At 36.4% G+C, this 16,291-nt stretch overlaps 1 protein-coding gene across 7 annotated transcripts in view; it reads right to left on the bottom strand.

Moving 5' to 3' along the window:
* Positions 1 to 16,291, bottom strand: part of PDE11A (phosphodiesterase 11A) — a 411,261-nt gene that overhangs the window by 311,327 nt on the left and 83,643 nt on the right. For 3 of the 7 annotated variants that reach the window (XM_042994780.1, XM_042994776.1, XM_042994774.1), the window contains 2 exons: positions 12,518 to 12,592; positions 8,198 to 8,356 (listed from right to left, as the gene is read on the bottom strand). In XM_042994780.1, coding sequence (XP_042850714.1) covers positions 8,198 to 8,293 — 96 coding nt within the window. In that variant the 5' untranslated portion in view covers positions 8,294 to 8,356; positions 12,518 to 12,592. Of the gene's footprint in view, positions 1 to 8,197; positions 8,357 to 12,517; positions 12,617 to 16,291 lie in introns of all 7 variants that reach the window. The other 4 variants (XM_007083909.3, XM_042994778.1, XM_042994777.1 and 1 more) reach the window with 3 other exon arrangements.

The following is a 16,291-nucleotide window of genomic DNA, read 5'->3' on the forward strand; positions in this document are numbered from 1 at the left end:
AATAATATAAAAACAGGGAGGGGGACAAAACATAAGAGACTCTTAAATATGGAGAACAGAGAGCTACTGGAGGGGTTGTGGGAGGGGGGATGGGCTAAATGGGTAAGGGGCATTAAGAAATCCACTCCTGAAATCATTATTGCACTATATGCTAACTTGGATGTAAATTTTAAAAAACAAATAAAATGGTGGAAAAAATAAATAAAAATAAAAAAGTTTTACTTAAAAAAAATGAAAAGAATCTTTCATAAAAAGAAAGGAAAATAAAACAAGAAAGACCAAGATGCTTAATGTACTTGGAATTCAACTAAATTTCACTTTTACTCAAAAAAGAATTTAAGTTTTCAAATTCCAATTCAAGTATTTCAGCCTTAAGGTGAAAAGAAGAAACCTTGCTGTTTTATTCAGACAATAACACTAGAATACTTATTCAAAGAAGACAGTTATCTGTCTTAATTTGAAATCTTCACTGAACAAGAATCCACAACACCCTGTTCTCGTTCTTTAGTAATCATTCTTCCTGCCACCAAGTGCTTATTTATTTCTGATCTGTGATTGCATATCATCCTCCCTTGTCCAAGCCATGTATAAATCAGAGATAGAGTTTATAAGACAGTTTTCTGTCATTTTCCACTTTTATAAGTGGCTTGACTAGTAAGAGTATTTCATGTCCTGCCAGCTAGTAGAAGCCATGGATGTACTGGTCCCTGAAAATCAAAATGCACTAAACTCCTCTCACCCCTGACCTTTCCCTCCCAGATGCCCCTAGAGTCTTGTCCGTCCAGCCCTATATATCTCCAGCCTGGTGGGGTCAGATTTAAGGTTGTCAAGTCTCTTAATGTCCCCAGTTGAGGTGATGGTAGATTGATAACAAGATTACAGTCTGATACTCATGAGCAGATGCAGCACAATGATACTTGAGGTGAGCACAATAAAAAGACAACGGTGCCGTGTACTTCAAGGTTAGCACCTAAGGCAGCCTAGAGGAACTCACACCTTATGTGAACACCTGGAGTTCAGAGGAAAAAAGATAGATTCAATTGAAGAGTCCATCACAATTTATCATAGTTATTTGAGAAGGAGCTTTGGATGAAATCTTGCTCTCTACTAAAAGCCATTATTTTATCATAAGCCCTTGTGATATTACCTAGACTTAACAAAGCATACTCATGTAAGTAAAAGGTACAGGAAAAAATTGTTGAATTATCTAAATCATAAGAATTATACATCTAATCACTACTTAAAGCTACATTATTATACCTACATATATATTTCGCTTATTGTCTGTCTCTACCACAAGAATTAAACTTGGAGAGAGAAGAAATCTTTGTCCGTCTTATTCATCAGTTTAACCCCAGTACTGGGAACAGTGCCTCAAGCATAGTAGTGTTCTACTAAGTAGAAACTCAGTAAGTAGCGAATGAGTGAATAGTTCCTCCACATGGTGAACACTATTCAGCTGGTAAGAATAATGTTTGGATCAATGATCACTCAAAATTCTCTCCATTCTGCATTGGAACAGTGATAGCCCTCTGAATTAGTTCATTTATTTTGTGTCCCTGCTATTTCATGTTCCTGCTAAATGCAAACTACCTTACAATGTTTTGCAAAGTATATGGAAAGACATAGAAGGATGTCACATCCAAGCACGTACCATTTCCTTGGTAACTCTCAGAAATTGAGAAACCAAGAAAGTAAGAAATTACAAATGCTGGGATTATCAGCCATCTGAAGACATCAGAATTTTTGCAAGAGGCTTATAAATTTGCAAGCATGCCAAGCATTATTTGCATCTGAAATACAAAATGCACCATGTAGTCACTGTCCTTCATTTTGTCAATTGTTGTATTACTAATTTTTTTTTTTACTTCCTGATAATCTGATCACTGCATATTCTCTAAATTAATTGTTAGTCAAAATCCAACTGCAATCATTGAGGACATCTGAAAAAATGTTAAACTATAAAATATTAGGAACCACTATTAAAGACAAATGATAACCACTTTTGGAGTAGTGCCTACTTAAATCAGAGATGTCAGAATAGGACTTAAACCTCAGAAAAGTATTAGGAAGATGAGACCTTTTGCAATTAGATATGAATATAAGTAAAGCACAAGGCCAAATCCGGAATAGAGTGACCATTTTCTATTGAATGCGAACCCCTAAGCAGGTCCCCAACAGGTAGACCTGACTTCTTACCCCAAAGTTAGACTGCCTATGCAAGAGGCAGAGAATAGAGCCAGAAGTCCACAACAATATTTCTCCAACAGAAAAAATTCCCTGAAGTTTAACCTGAGTTCTGACAAGGACTGTGTTGGTAATGGTTTTCATGCAGATCTTGCTTGTTTCTGAAACTCTCAGTCAGATATAGTCCAGGGAACACTTAGAACATGAACAAATGAGTCTCTGAAGCTCTGGTAGTTTCACAGTGATCATATGGGACCTGGGTAATAGCTGTTAAAAGGCAAATAGTGCAATGACTAGGCAGTTTAAATGTAGATAAAGTATTGCAATCAACAAATTATGAGATTTAATCTAAATTTTTCTAGGACTGAAATCTTATTGATCAAATATAACTTGAAATCATGAGCCATCTGCCAGGAATTCTAAAATCTTTTTGCTAGGCACTGATTTTTAACTATAATTTTATTGCAACAGGTTTGAAAATCTAACTTAACTGGAGTGGAATATAGGTAGAAAAGGGGCAAAATGAGGTAAGAACACAAAGGCCACTTCTTATAATTAGTTAATTCACTGTTTGTTTAGCATTTGAGTGTCCAAAAGACAATAGAACATTAATAGAAAACACATAAACCCGCCTGGCAGAATTGCAATACCACTAGCCATGTATACCAGGAGATTTTAAAAAAATGTTAACTTTTTGAAAAGTACCTTTGTGTAGAAACTAACTCTTCAGAAGACAACAGAAAAAATCTGTCCATCTTGCTTCCATTAAGTCGATTTTATTAAACTCACTAGTTGTTTGGGGATTAGCTATTACGGCAGAACTAAAGCTTGCGGCCATGTCTATGGACTTCCAAAAAAAATCAATTTTATCCAGTCAAATTCCATGCAAGTCACACATCTGTGAGCTGCATTCATTCTTCTGGGACCCCCAGTTTGTCACTCCTATCAGCACAATGTATTCAACATCCCTCTTACTCACTACAGTGAACTGTACTACCTTTTGCACCCTTGACATCGCACCACGATCTTAAACATTAGCCTTTGCACAATCAAGAATAGCTAAAAAATGTAAAGCCAAGAGCTTATCAAATCCTTCCCATTATTTGGCTGTGAGGCTCAAGCCTGTTGCAAGTAACAAAGCTCCAGCTTCTGCAAGTCTCATTAGCATCATCTGTGCACCATCCTCAACACCAATTGGCAGGGCAGCATCACCCATAACGGATTCCTGGAATGTGGCCAGTCCCAGCAGCCAAGTTCAGTTGGCTGCATCCCAGTTCTGCAGGGTGTCTGAACATGCTGGCACAAAGCAGAGCAGCAGGGTAGCTGAACACTCTGAATCATGAGTTGGAGAGAGGTGACCATACGCTGAAGAAACCCTGTAGGGATTAGCCGAAGAACTTCAAGCCACAACTGCTTATATGTCAGCTGTTGGAAAGTAAATGCAATGGACATATTCTTTATGCAACATTGCAGTAAGAATGGCTCCTTTGGGGACCAAGTATAGGCAAGCTGGGAAGGATAGAGAAGAGCCCATGTTCATTTTCATACCCCAGGTTTCATCTGGCCTGCCCTTACATATTGATAGATCACCAATGTTTGCTCCCATCCAACTGTCATTATTTTATTCTGCAAAATAATGCCTCTCTTTACTCACCCAAGAATAACAAAGTGATAAATTAATTAGATGCAAGGAGTGTAGTGATACCATTTAAATCAGCTGGCTTATACACATCACTGAAAAACAGGGACATTTGCTAGAAACCCATGAAGTGAACCAAGAAATTCCAATCCTCTCATTTGTATGATCTGCCTTTGTGTGCACTTCCAACGTGAATTACCAAACTAGTAATTTGTCAGTATGTAATTTAAATTATTAATATGTTCTTATGGTAGACTATTATTTCACTTAAACTCTAACCACTGCTGATAAAATTATTGCTAATTATGCAAGCACTTTAAAGAGTATGATGATTTTAAAGTCATTGAAAGGGAAGTTTTTAGGCAGAGTCTGGATGACCACCTGTCAGGTAAAGATTCCTGAGGATGAGGGCAAGGTTGGTGGGAAATGATCTTGATGACCTTCCCAGCCTTTTCCATGAATATGATACAACACAGCCATTGAAATACAGGCATAGAATTTTCAAGAGACACAATATGATCCTATGCACAATTATGTTAAATACATAAATAGTCCAGAAATGAATATACCACATTTAATTTTCAATTTATCCCAGGCAAATAATTTACTGATTCTCATATCGCAAAATGTTTGGAATTACACCAAACACAACACAACTGATAGTCTCCAGAAGTTGACATTTTAAGAAATCAGGAGATACAAATCATATTAGGCTAAATATGCAACAAATTTACCACGACCCATATGAACAATGACATAGCAGTTATGTGTATAAATAAAATAACAAATAGATTCAAATTATTTGTTTGGCTTTGAAATAGATGACGCGATTTCATGAAGTTCATTTGCTGTAAGTGCTACCTTAAGCGCTTTACACCAATAATCTATTTTACCCTTCACAACAACGCTATTATGGAGGTTCTGAGGCCAAGAAAAATTGAGCAACTTGCTGAAGGTCACTCAGCTAATAAGCAGCAGGGCAAAGACTTGAACCTGCCTCAAATGCTATCGTATCAGGAGCCCCCTACCCAGCACTGAGCACTGGGCTTCCTTGTTTCCTTACTTGCAGGCAATACTGAAACTAAGTTTATACCACTGAATATGGGAGGAGGTTGTCTGAAGCCTGCCTAACAGACCAAAGAAAACTAATTTGAGTTTTAAAATGTGAATTGCACAAAGTTGGCCAGGCTCTGCAAGAAAAGGTATATGCTTGCTACTACTATTATAAATAGGTTCAATATTCCTGAAAGGTATCTGTATCTTGGAATGAGAGCTATAAAACTTTTCTTGCCCTTTGACTCAGTAACTTCAGTCTTTGGAATATACCGCAAGGAAATAACACAGAAGAAAAAGGTAATTTGTTCAAGATGCTCATTCAGGAGCTATTTGAATTAGTGAAAAACCAGAAACAACCCAAATTTCCAGTAATGGGACAATAATTAAGCAAACTATGCTATGTAGAAAAAGAAAAAAAAAACTCATAATCCCTAAAAATGGCAAATATAGACTACATTCACATGTGGACATATATGTAAGAAATAATTCTACATTAAAAAGTAGACTACAAATTAGTAGAAGCATTGTCTTGTGCCAAGACTTTTTTTTTTTTTACTTGTGCCAAGTAAAATAGTATGTGCATTGACAATCCCACAAGACAAATGTGAATTTATAAACAAGTAGATCTTCATTTCATTGTTGTAACTCCAAGAGTGGAACTGGCATATAGGCTATCCGTAATAAAAACTTCTAGACAATTTATATGGAACTAAATTTTTAACTGAGACCAGACTGTATCTCACATGTATTAATGTGTTGTCAGTAAGAGCTAATTTTTTTTATGAGGGCTTACTATGTGCTGAGCACTCTTCCAAGTTCTATCCCTGTATTCTCTCATAAAATCCCTCTATAGCCTCATGAGATAAGTATTATTATTATCATCTCTCTTCCTAGAGGAGGAAATTGGAGCACAGAAAAGCAAAACAACTTGCCCAAGGTTACACAGGCTATGGCGGAGTTGGAGTTTCAACCAGGGTAGGCTGTTGCCAGGCCTATCTGCGGCCATTATGCCACAATGTCTTCTCTTATTTGAAAGAAGTATCTAGATCTTGTTCTTTCCCATTAATCACTTATAGATTTTTTCTGCTTTTTTCATGTATAGAATCCTTGTAGGGAAGAACAATATCCAGACACACAAGTTGAGATAAAATATTCTCCATCTAGTGTCACCTGTATGAACATAATTAACTTGCTCAAACTGGTAAGACTTCTTCCAAGAAGTAAGACTAGAGTAGGGTTTTTAACTTTAACTTTTGTAATTTTTTTTAATGTAGGGTTTTTAAATCAGGGAATTATAGAGACTAAAAAATAAAATGCTATTCTGGACACATAGGAAAATTGCAAAGGATAAAAACCTAACACATGGAGCAAATGTAATATTCAGTTGAGGTTGAATCTAAGAGATAAGTTGCCTGGGAATAAGTGACAAATACAGAAGAACATTTAAAGTTCTTGGAAAAATGATAATTTAGAAATAAGAATTTATGTTTTATATTTACCTAGTTTCTTATATTACAAAGCATTTGTTATTTACGATCTTATTGAATTCTCATGCTGTAAATGGTGAATAGTATAGTTGACAGAGGAGAGAACTGAGAGTCAAAGATTAAGTGTCTCACCCAAAGCAGGGCACTGTCCTTACCGGGGCTGGAACTCCATCCCAGCCCTCATTCTCAGTAGAGCTAAACGTGGATGCTCTTCAAGACAAAGCCCTGGGCAGACCTTCCCTCTAAATCATTCAGAGCTCATGAAGCCTTAGGAGGTAAGTATAAATCCACTGAGAGAAGTCCAGAAAACAAATCTGACAGAAGTGCAATCAGAGATGAGAATGAAATATACAAGAGGATCCTTTCAAGTGAAGGAGGCAGAGTGAAGGCAGGAATACCATCCATAAGCTAAACCGTTTGGGAGATGTTGTGGGCAGGTAGTGGGATGTTTGAAAAAACACAAAACTCTAATCCTTTTGTCTGAATCCTTATAAGAGGCACATGATTATAAGATTCTGTCACCGTTGGTGCAAATGCACAAAGTAACATTTTTGCTTTATCTGTACATTCCATGGAAACATTTGCTTAGTGAATGAGGTAGGCTACATTTTATACATCCCTAAATGCCCTCACCTTCTCACCTGACTCTGTCTTATGAAAACCTATGCTTTCTTGAGAGGTCAGATCAAATGCCACCTCTTCCAGAAGCATGTTATAGATCATCTTACTGATAATCTTGCTTTCTGCCTTGTTCAGCTCCAGGATGGCATTACATATTTGGGATTTATCTTTGTGCTTCCTACAGTCCCAACACAAATGCCCCCACACTGTAGTTTTTCACTGAATCCGTAGGAAATTATCTGAGGTCCTATCATACTCTCAGGGTTTATAAACCTTTTCTGGGATATGGGTTATTCAAATTCAACTACAGATATGACCTCAGTAAAGGACTCTCTTCACTTAAAAATCTTGTCTCCTTATAATCATATTTTATGCTGGCCTTTTATACCAGAACATTTGCATTAATGTAATGCATTACTAATTAGTACTAGCAAATAGCAACTTCCCAGCTTGAAGGCTAAATTATATAAAGTGTCTTTTTAATCAAATACATGTATGGCAGTCATCAAACTTAAACTAATTTGAAGTTTGCTTTTACCACAAATATTATAAATATTCCACCAGATTCTATTCAATACGAAGGTAATAAGAGCTTCAAAGCCAAAAAGAACTTCAGCTTTTTGAAGAGTCTCCTTTTTAATATGAGCTGGTGAATAAGCTACTGGTGAAAAACTTAAAAATTTCAGAACAAAAATACATTACTTCTACCAAAGTCAACTGCTCTTCAGGGACAAAAATAATGTTCTTTTTATTAGCAATTTGGAATAACAATTAAATAACATTCATTTTATTGAGATTTTTATATAAGAACTGAGAAAACAATTCTTCGCAGTAGTTATGAAAACACAAGAGGAAGTGCTAAGTTTCCAAAACACAGTTTTGTTTCCCATCATCCCTATCTTCCCTTGGGTCATATGTGGTGGCAATGTGACCCTCAATTAAAAAAGCTTACGTGTAAGTAAGATAAAGACCAGGGAAGGATACTACTGAAGCTTGCAATGCTTCACATTCTATGTACCACATTCAATGTACCACATTCTATGAAATATTCAAAACTGCTGCTACATTTTGTAGATCACAAGAAAAGTTATTTGATCCATGAATGGGTTAATCCAACAGCTATTCATGCAAGTCCTGTCCTTTTCAGGGAGAAAAGCAATCGATGATCAAGAAGGAGAGTACAAGTCACAAAAGCATGAAAACTTACTTTTTCATCATCTTCTGTAAATGGAGCACCTTCAGGAATCTTATTTATCGCCTGGGCCACACCAATAATCTCACCATCGCTGCTTCGGATAGGCATGCACAAGAGTGATTTTGTCTTGTATCCAGTTAGTTTATCAATTTCATCATTGAATCTTCGATCCTAAAATAAGACAGAGAAGGCATTAAATGCATGTGCATTGTTATCAGGAAGAAAGGGAGAGAAGTATATTTGTGTGTATGATATTTTATCACTAGAAAATTTACCCAATGAATTTTTAATAACAATACCAGATTGAATTTCATGCTGAAGTCACCAAAAGAACATAAATGAAAATAAATCACGGCCGTAGTTGTTAACCATGGTAAATGAAGAAAGAAGCTTTAAACCTGACTACAACAACATCTCAAAGTTGGTGAAGGGGCAAGTGTTTTTAATGGAACTCTATACTGTGGTATTTATTAAAATATTTTATTTAACATAGACAACGGATTATGAAGTATCATATAAGAAAAATACATAATAAATATATATTAGCCACTTTGAAAAATATGCAGAAAAGCACCACTTTACTTCTGGTCAAAATGTCCTATGAAAAAAGAACCTATGAGCCCATAATGATACTTTTAAAATATTAAAACAAACGAACAAAAAAAACCAGGCTTCTTTATAGCATGTCAGCTTAAAAAATGTAGAAGTAGGGGCACGTGGGCAGCTCAGTCAGTTGAGCATCTGACTCTTGTTTTCAGCTCAGGTCATGATCCCAGTGTCTTGGGATCAAGCCCTGTGTCAGGCTCTCTCTTTCTCCCTCTGCCCCTCTCTCCTGCTTGTGTTCTCTCTCTCTCTACCAAAAAAAAAAATAATAATAATAATACATATATGTGTGTGTGTGTGTGTGTGTGCACGCGCATGCGTGCGTGTAGAAGGAGTGGTAAATCATATAATATCTATTTTGCAACTACCAATATAATAACATATACAAGGATCACCAACCGATGTTAATACCACCAGGTAAAAGGTTGTTGTTAAACAGAATATTCACATAGTCTCAGACTGCCACCCCAAAGATTCCCTATTAAATTCAAAGAGAAAAAGATATCTTTATCATGAAAATGTCTAGTGGAGATCACCTTAAACAAGTAAGCAAACTTAGCATTACCACTAATGAGACAAAATAATGTCATGTGCCTCCTGATGGGATGCAATGTGATGAGGACACAATATCATCAAAAACATGTTGTGTTCTTGTCAAATGTGTAACATAAATCTGATCATTCAGGAAAAAGTAAAATTTTTAAAAATACAGATTATTAGTCATTCTATCAGAAGCCTGACCTGAACCCTTCAAAAATGTCAATATCGTGAGAGACAAAAAAATTTTTAAATAAAAATAAATAGGGCCATGGGAGCTGTACTGGTTTAAAGAAGACTTAAGAAACTCAAAATCTAATGTGCGATCCTTCATTGAAAATTGTTATGCAATTTTTAAGGGGGATGACAGAGAAAGTTGAACATGGACATTATATTAGGTAATATCATTCTATTAACATAAACTTTCATAGGTGTGATAGTGGTTATTATAATTTTGTAGGAGAATGTTCTTTTTTTTAATGTTTATTTATTTTTGAGAGACAGAGAGACAGAGGACTAATGGGGAAGGAGCAGAGAGAGAGGGAGACACAGAATCTGAAGCAGGCTCCAGACTCTGAGCCGTCAGCACAGAGCCTGATGCAGGGCTCGAACTCATGAGCCATGAGATCATGACCTGAGCCAAGTAGGACTCCCAACTGACTGAGACACCCAGGCACCCTGAGAATATTCTTTTATTAGGATATACATACTACAGTATTTGGGTGTGAAATGTCATAACACCTTCAACCTACTTTCAATGATAAGAAAGACAGAGAAGGAAGGAAGGAAGGAAGGAAGGAAGGAAGGAAGGAAGGAAGGAGGGAGGGAGGGAGGGAGGGGAGAGAGAGAGAGAGAGAAAGAGAAAAGAGACTGGCTCCTGAAAAGGTAATAGGGACTAAAAATGTTCCAAGGAAGATGATAAACTAGATCCAGGCTCAATGCCTCAAGCAAGGGCCTGAGTGAAATGAAGCTTCTCCCAATGACCTCAATATTCTTTCTTAAAAGAGGCTTAAAATACAAAAAAGCCCTGCTGTCTACCACCATCTAGAGCTATGAATTTCACCTGCCTAAGAGCCAAGGGAGACTAGCTGTGGACAGAGTGATAGCCTCAAGACCAAACATTGTTAGCTTTCTGATGAGGTCTGTGTTATCTTCAGTATCACAAGGACAGAGCCTTTAAAATCCATAATAAGGCCTGGTTCTGGTCTGGGACTCATGTAGGCTAACCTAAACCCTTAGGAAAGAAAGAGCCCTGAAGGAGAGAGGGAAATCAAAACCCAAACAAAATCAAATCACCTGCTCAAAATGAGCCTGCAACCAAACTTTCAGAAAAACACTAAATTTGTATTAATTTTTTTTTAATTCACCAAGATTATGACCCAGCAATGGCACTACTAGGTATTTATCTAAAGGATACAAAAAAGCTTATTTGAAGGTGCACATGCACCCCAGTGTTTATAGCAATACTATCAACAACAGCCAAACTATGAAAAGAGCCCAAATGAATTAAGAATGAATAAAGAAGGTGTTGTATATATACACAAGGGAATATAACTCAGCGAACGAAAAGAATGAAATCTTGCAATCTGTAACAACTTGGATGGAACTAGAGTGTATTATGCTAAGTGAAATACATCAGTCAGAGAAAGACAAATATATGATTTTACTCATATATGAAATTTAAGAAATACAACAGATGAAACATAGGGGAAGTGAAGGGAAAATAATATAAAAACAGATAGGGAGGAAAAACCATAAGAAACCCTTAAATACAGAGAACAGACTGAGGGTTGCTTAGAGGGGTAGTGGGTGGGGGGATGGGCTAAATGGGTGGTGGGCATTTGTTGGGATGAGCACTGGGTGTTGTATGTAAGTGATGAATCGCTGAAACCAACACTACACTTGAATTTAAATAAATAAACTTAAAAATAAATAAATAAATAAATAAATTAATAAATAAATTAATAAATAAATTAATTAATTAAAATAAAAAATTCACCAAGGACCCATTCTGTGTCAAGCTGTGAGCTAGGAGATACAGCAGGAAGCAAAGGAGGCACCATCCCTGCCTTCACAGAACTTGTAACGTAATGTAATGCAGGTGAGACAGATGACATTTAAATGTATCACCATATACTGCAGTAAGTAATACTAGGAAAAGAGCAGAATGCCATGAGAAAGACTTAATAGGAGGCACCTATTTCTATGGGGATCAAGAAAGGTCTACCTGAAACCAGGACAAGTAACCTGTGGCTTGCATCAGGAGTAAGAGTTAGCCAGTCAAAGAAAACTGGGAAGAACTTAACAGGAAGCTAGAACAAGGCAAGTGAAAAGTCCTGACGCAGGAAAATGCTTAGTAAGTTCCCCAAACTCCAAGGTCAGTGTGGCAAAAGCACAGGGAGCCCCAAAGAGAAAGGAGGAGGAAGGCAAGGGTCAGATGGTGCCAAGTCTTACAGGCTTGGAAAGAAGTTATTACATTAACCCTAAACGCAGTGGAATATGATTGAAGATCTTGAAGCAGAAGGATATGACTCATTATCCAGCACTTAGCATTCACTGAAATCATCTTACTTGTTTTCCGTCCAGTAGTACATAAGATCTAAGACAGCAGACATTTGGACTCTCCTATTGACTGCTTCATACTGGCATATTGTAGGTGATCCATAATTGTTTTTTTGAGTGATCAGATTATTTTTTTAAGATTCATAAATAAATAAATAAATAAATAAATAAATAAATAAACAAATAAATAAAAGATTGTAATGCAACTATGTAAAACAGAAAAGTTAGAAAGGCCCTAAGGGCCCATATTTTACTCCTTGGCATATGTTTAGAGATACTTTTGCACAAGTACAGAAGAGAGATATACAAATGTAGACTATCGGATCAATTATGAAAAAACTAAATTAAAAACCATTTCAATATCGGTCAATAGAAAAATAAACAAATTATGATCTCTTGTTCTGATAACATACTGTACAACAATTTTAATGAATAAACTAAAGCTACTTGTATTAACATAAACAAATATCAAAAATGTTAAGTAAAACATATAACCTATAATCTGATATCATCTATACAATACTACTAATATTTAAAAACAATACTAAACACTATGTATGAATCCAAATACGTATCAAAAGTATAAAGCATAATGGGAATAATAAACTCTAAATTTATGTAAGTGGTTACCTCTGGGGAGGAAGGGAGGAAATGGCATCAGGGAGAGGTATGGAGGAAGCTTCAACTCTACCAATAGGTTTCTTTCTTTAAAAAAACAAACAAACAAAACTGTGAAGCAAAATAGTACAGTGTTAAGATTTTATAAACCTTAAGGGCCTATTTACATCTAAATGTTTAAAGTATTTTATACTAAAAAGTTTAAAACCATTTTTTTAAAAAATTAAGAACTTTGTGCAAGATGATACAGGATTGGAATATGATAAACCAATTAGGAAATTTCAATGATTGAGGCAAGGTAAGAGGACGGTCTGGGTTGACAGAAAGGCAATGAAGGTAAGACAGATATGCTGGAAGTTGAATCTACAGTACTTCCTGATGGATTGGTTGAGGATGGGGGACTAGAGAAAGAAGAGTATGGGTGGCTCAGTCAGTTAAACGTCTGACTCTTGATTTCGGCTCAGGTCATGATCTCACGATTCATGAGTTCGAGCTCCACATCTGGTTCTGCACTGACAGCATGGAGTCCTCTTGGGATTCTCTCCCTCTCTGCCCTTCTCCTGCTATCTCTCTCCCAAAATAAATAATTAAACATTAAAAAATTATTAAGAGTATATCTCAGGTTTTAATTTGAGAATCTATGTCACTCATATGTGGAATTTAAGAAATGAAACAGGGGTGCCTGGGAAGCTCAGTCAGTTAAGCATCCAACTCTTGACTTTGGCTTAGGTCATGATCTCATAGTTTGTGAGATTGAATCCCACTTTAAAAACAGCACAGAGCCTACTTGGAATTCTCTCTCCCTCTCGCTCTGCCCTTCTCTCACTCTCTCTCTATCAAAATAAATAAATAAACTTAAAAAAGTATTTAAAAATAAAGAAATGAAACAAATGAACATTGGGGGAAAAAAGAGAGAGGCAAACCATAAAAGAGCCTCTTAACTATAGAGAACTGAGGGTTGCTGGAGGGGGACATGGGCAGGGGATGGGCTAGATGGCTGGTGGGTATTAAGGAGGCACTTGTTGGCACAAAAACAGACACTCAGATCAATGGAACAGAACAGAGAACCCAGAAATGGACCCACAAACGTATGGCCAATAATCTTTGACAAAGCAGGAAAGAATATCCAATGGAATAAAGACAGTCTCTTCAGCAAGTGGTGCTGGGAAAACTGGACAGCAACATGCAGAAGAATGAACCTGGACCACTTTCTTACACCATACACAAAAATAAACTCAAAATGGATGAAAGACCTCAATGTAAGACAGGAAGGCATCAAAGTCCTTGAGAAGAAAGCAGGCAAAAACCTCTTTGACCTTGGCCGCAGCAACTTCTTACTCAACACCATCTCCAGAGGCAAGGGAAACAAAAACAAAAATGAACTATTGGGACCTCATCAAAATAAAAAGCTTCTGCACAGAGAAGGAAACAATCAGCAAAACTAAAAGGCAGCCGACAGAATGGGAGAAGATATTTGCAAACAACATATCAGATAAAGGATTACTATCCAAAATCTATAAAGAACTGAGCAAACCCAACACCCAAAAACCAAATCATCCAATGAAGAAATGGGCAAAAGACATGAATAGACACTTCTCCAAAGAAGACATCCAGATGGCCAACCGACACATGAAAAAATGCTCAACTTCACTCATCATTAGGGAAATACAAATCAAAACCACAATGAGATACTCCCTCACACCTGTCAGAATGGCTAACATTAACAACTCAGGCGACAACAGATGTTGGCGAGGATGTGGAGAAAGAGGATCTCTTTTGCATTGTTGGTAGGAATGCAAGCTGGTGCAGCCACTCTGGAAAACAGTATGGAGGTTCCTCAAAAAACTAAAAATAGAACTACCCTACAACCTAGCTATAAACAATAGCTAAAGCATGGAAAGAGCCCAAAAGTCCATCAATGGACAAATGGATAAAGAAGATGTGGTGTATATACACACACACACACACACACACACAATGGAGTATTACTCAGCAATCAAAAAGAATGAAATCTTGCCATTTGCAACTACATGGATGGAACTAGAGGGAATTATGCTAAGCGAAATTAGTCAGAGAAAGACAAAAATCATATGACTTCACCCATATGAGGACTTTAAGAGACAAAACAGATGAACATAAGGGAAGGGAAGAAAAAATAATATAAAAACAGTGAGGGGGACAAAACATAAGAGACTCTTAAATATGGAGAACAGAGGGTTACTGGAGGGGTTGTTGGAGGAGGAATGGGCTAAATGGGTAAGGGGCATTAAGGAATCCACTCGTGAAATCATTGTTGCACTATATGCTAACTAATTTGGGTGTAAATTTTAAAAAAAAAGAAAATAATTTGGACTGTGAATTTTGCAAAAAACGTTTTCAATAAATACCAAGGCAAAGATGTTAAAAATAAAAAAAAAAAGGTGGCACTTGTGATGACCACTGGGTATTATATGTTAAGTGATGAATTGCTAAATTCTACTCCTCAAACTAATACTACATTACATGGTAACTACAATGTAAATACAAAAATTGAAAAAATAATTTGAGAAACTGTGGATGGAAATGCCATTTACTGAAATGGAAGAGATTCAGATGAAGGTGAAAGTCTACGAATAAAGAAAGTCAAGAAGATTAATAAATGAGGTTTTCAAGGTTCCACCTCAAATAGAATCAATTCATATTAGGCATTGGTATTTCTTAAACGCTCATAGGTGATTCTCATATGACAACAACTGTCCTAAATGATGAAGAGATTAGTCAGTAGTGAGATCCATAAAATTCATTGATAGGGAGAGCCTTAAGATGGGAAGGAATAGGGAGAGTGACACATATTCTAGCTGGTTACATATCAGTGGGGTGGACCCTGTTTGATTGGACTTGAAAATCCACTCTGGAGTAGACATGGCCCATCTGCTCTTATTTTTGAGGTAGTTTGCATTTCTTCACCAAAGTCCAACCCCTAAGACTGAGGGGTGTTTATTATCAAACTATCCAAAGCCACATGAGAACAATAGACAAAGGGATGCTTCAGCATGACCTGGGGCACAAAAGTGTTATAAACCCTCCCACTATCTCTGCAACTCTCTGCACTCATCTGATAAACTTAGAACTCGAGGAGAAAAAATAATTATGTTCATACATGTGGTAAATGTTAATTTTCCAATGTAAAAGCTTCAAAGAAAGATTTATTTCATTAAGTTTTAGTGTTTTTTTTAAAATAATTCATCTTAAAATATGCTTTGTCCAAGTCTTCATTACAGAACTTATGGGATAATTCTCACAAACTAACTCAAAAACTTGATATAATCCATGTAATGGGAGGTCAGAAGAGCTGATATAATGGCACACTTTCCTAATGTACACTAAACTCTAGATTAATTATACAATTTTAAAAAAATGAAGAAAGTTGAGCTTAAAACTGAGGTATAAGTTAATTGTAGGAGATGAAGAAAACTATGGAAATAATTATATAAAGAAACATCTTACTCTGTTATTTTACAGGGAAGAAAAGTTTAAAAACAGAAGAGAGCAAAAAATAAATTTCACTTGCCAAGCAATGATCACAAATAAGTGTAGTAGTAGGAAAAACATAGGTCACTGTGGAACGCATAGCTGGAGGCCACATCCAATGTAAGGTCAGAAAAATATCCCAAAGAAAGTGAAATGTTTAAGCTGACACCCAAAGGATCAATGTCTCAGGAAGAGAAAATTGTATCCAAAACCCAAAGGCAGTAGAAAGCTGGAAAGTTTGAGTAACTGAAAGAAGTTGAAGATAGCTCTCAAGGG

Source organism: Panthera tigris, chromosome C1 (assembly GCF_018350195.1).
Source record: "Panthera tigris isolate Pti1 chromosome C1, P.tigris_Pti1_mat1.1, whole genome shotgun sequence".
NCBI classification, from domain to species: Eukaryota; Metazoa; Chordata; class Mammalia; order Carnivora; family Felidae; genus Panthera; species Panthera tigris.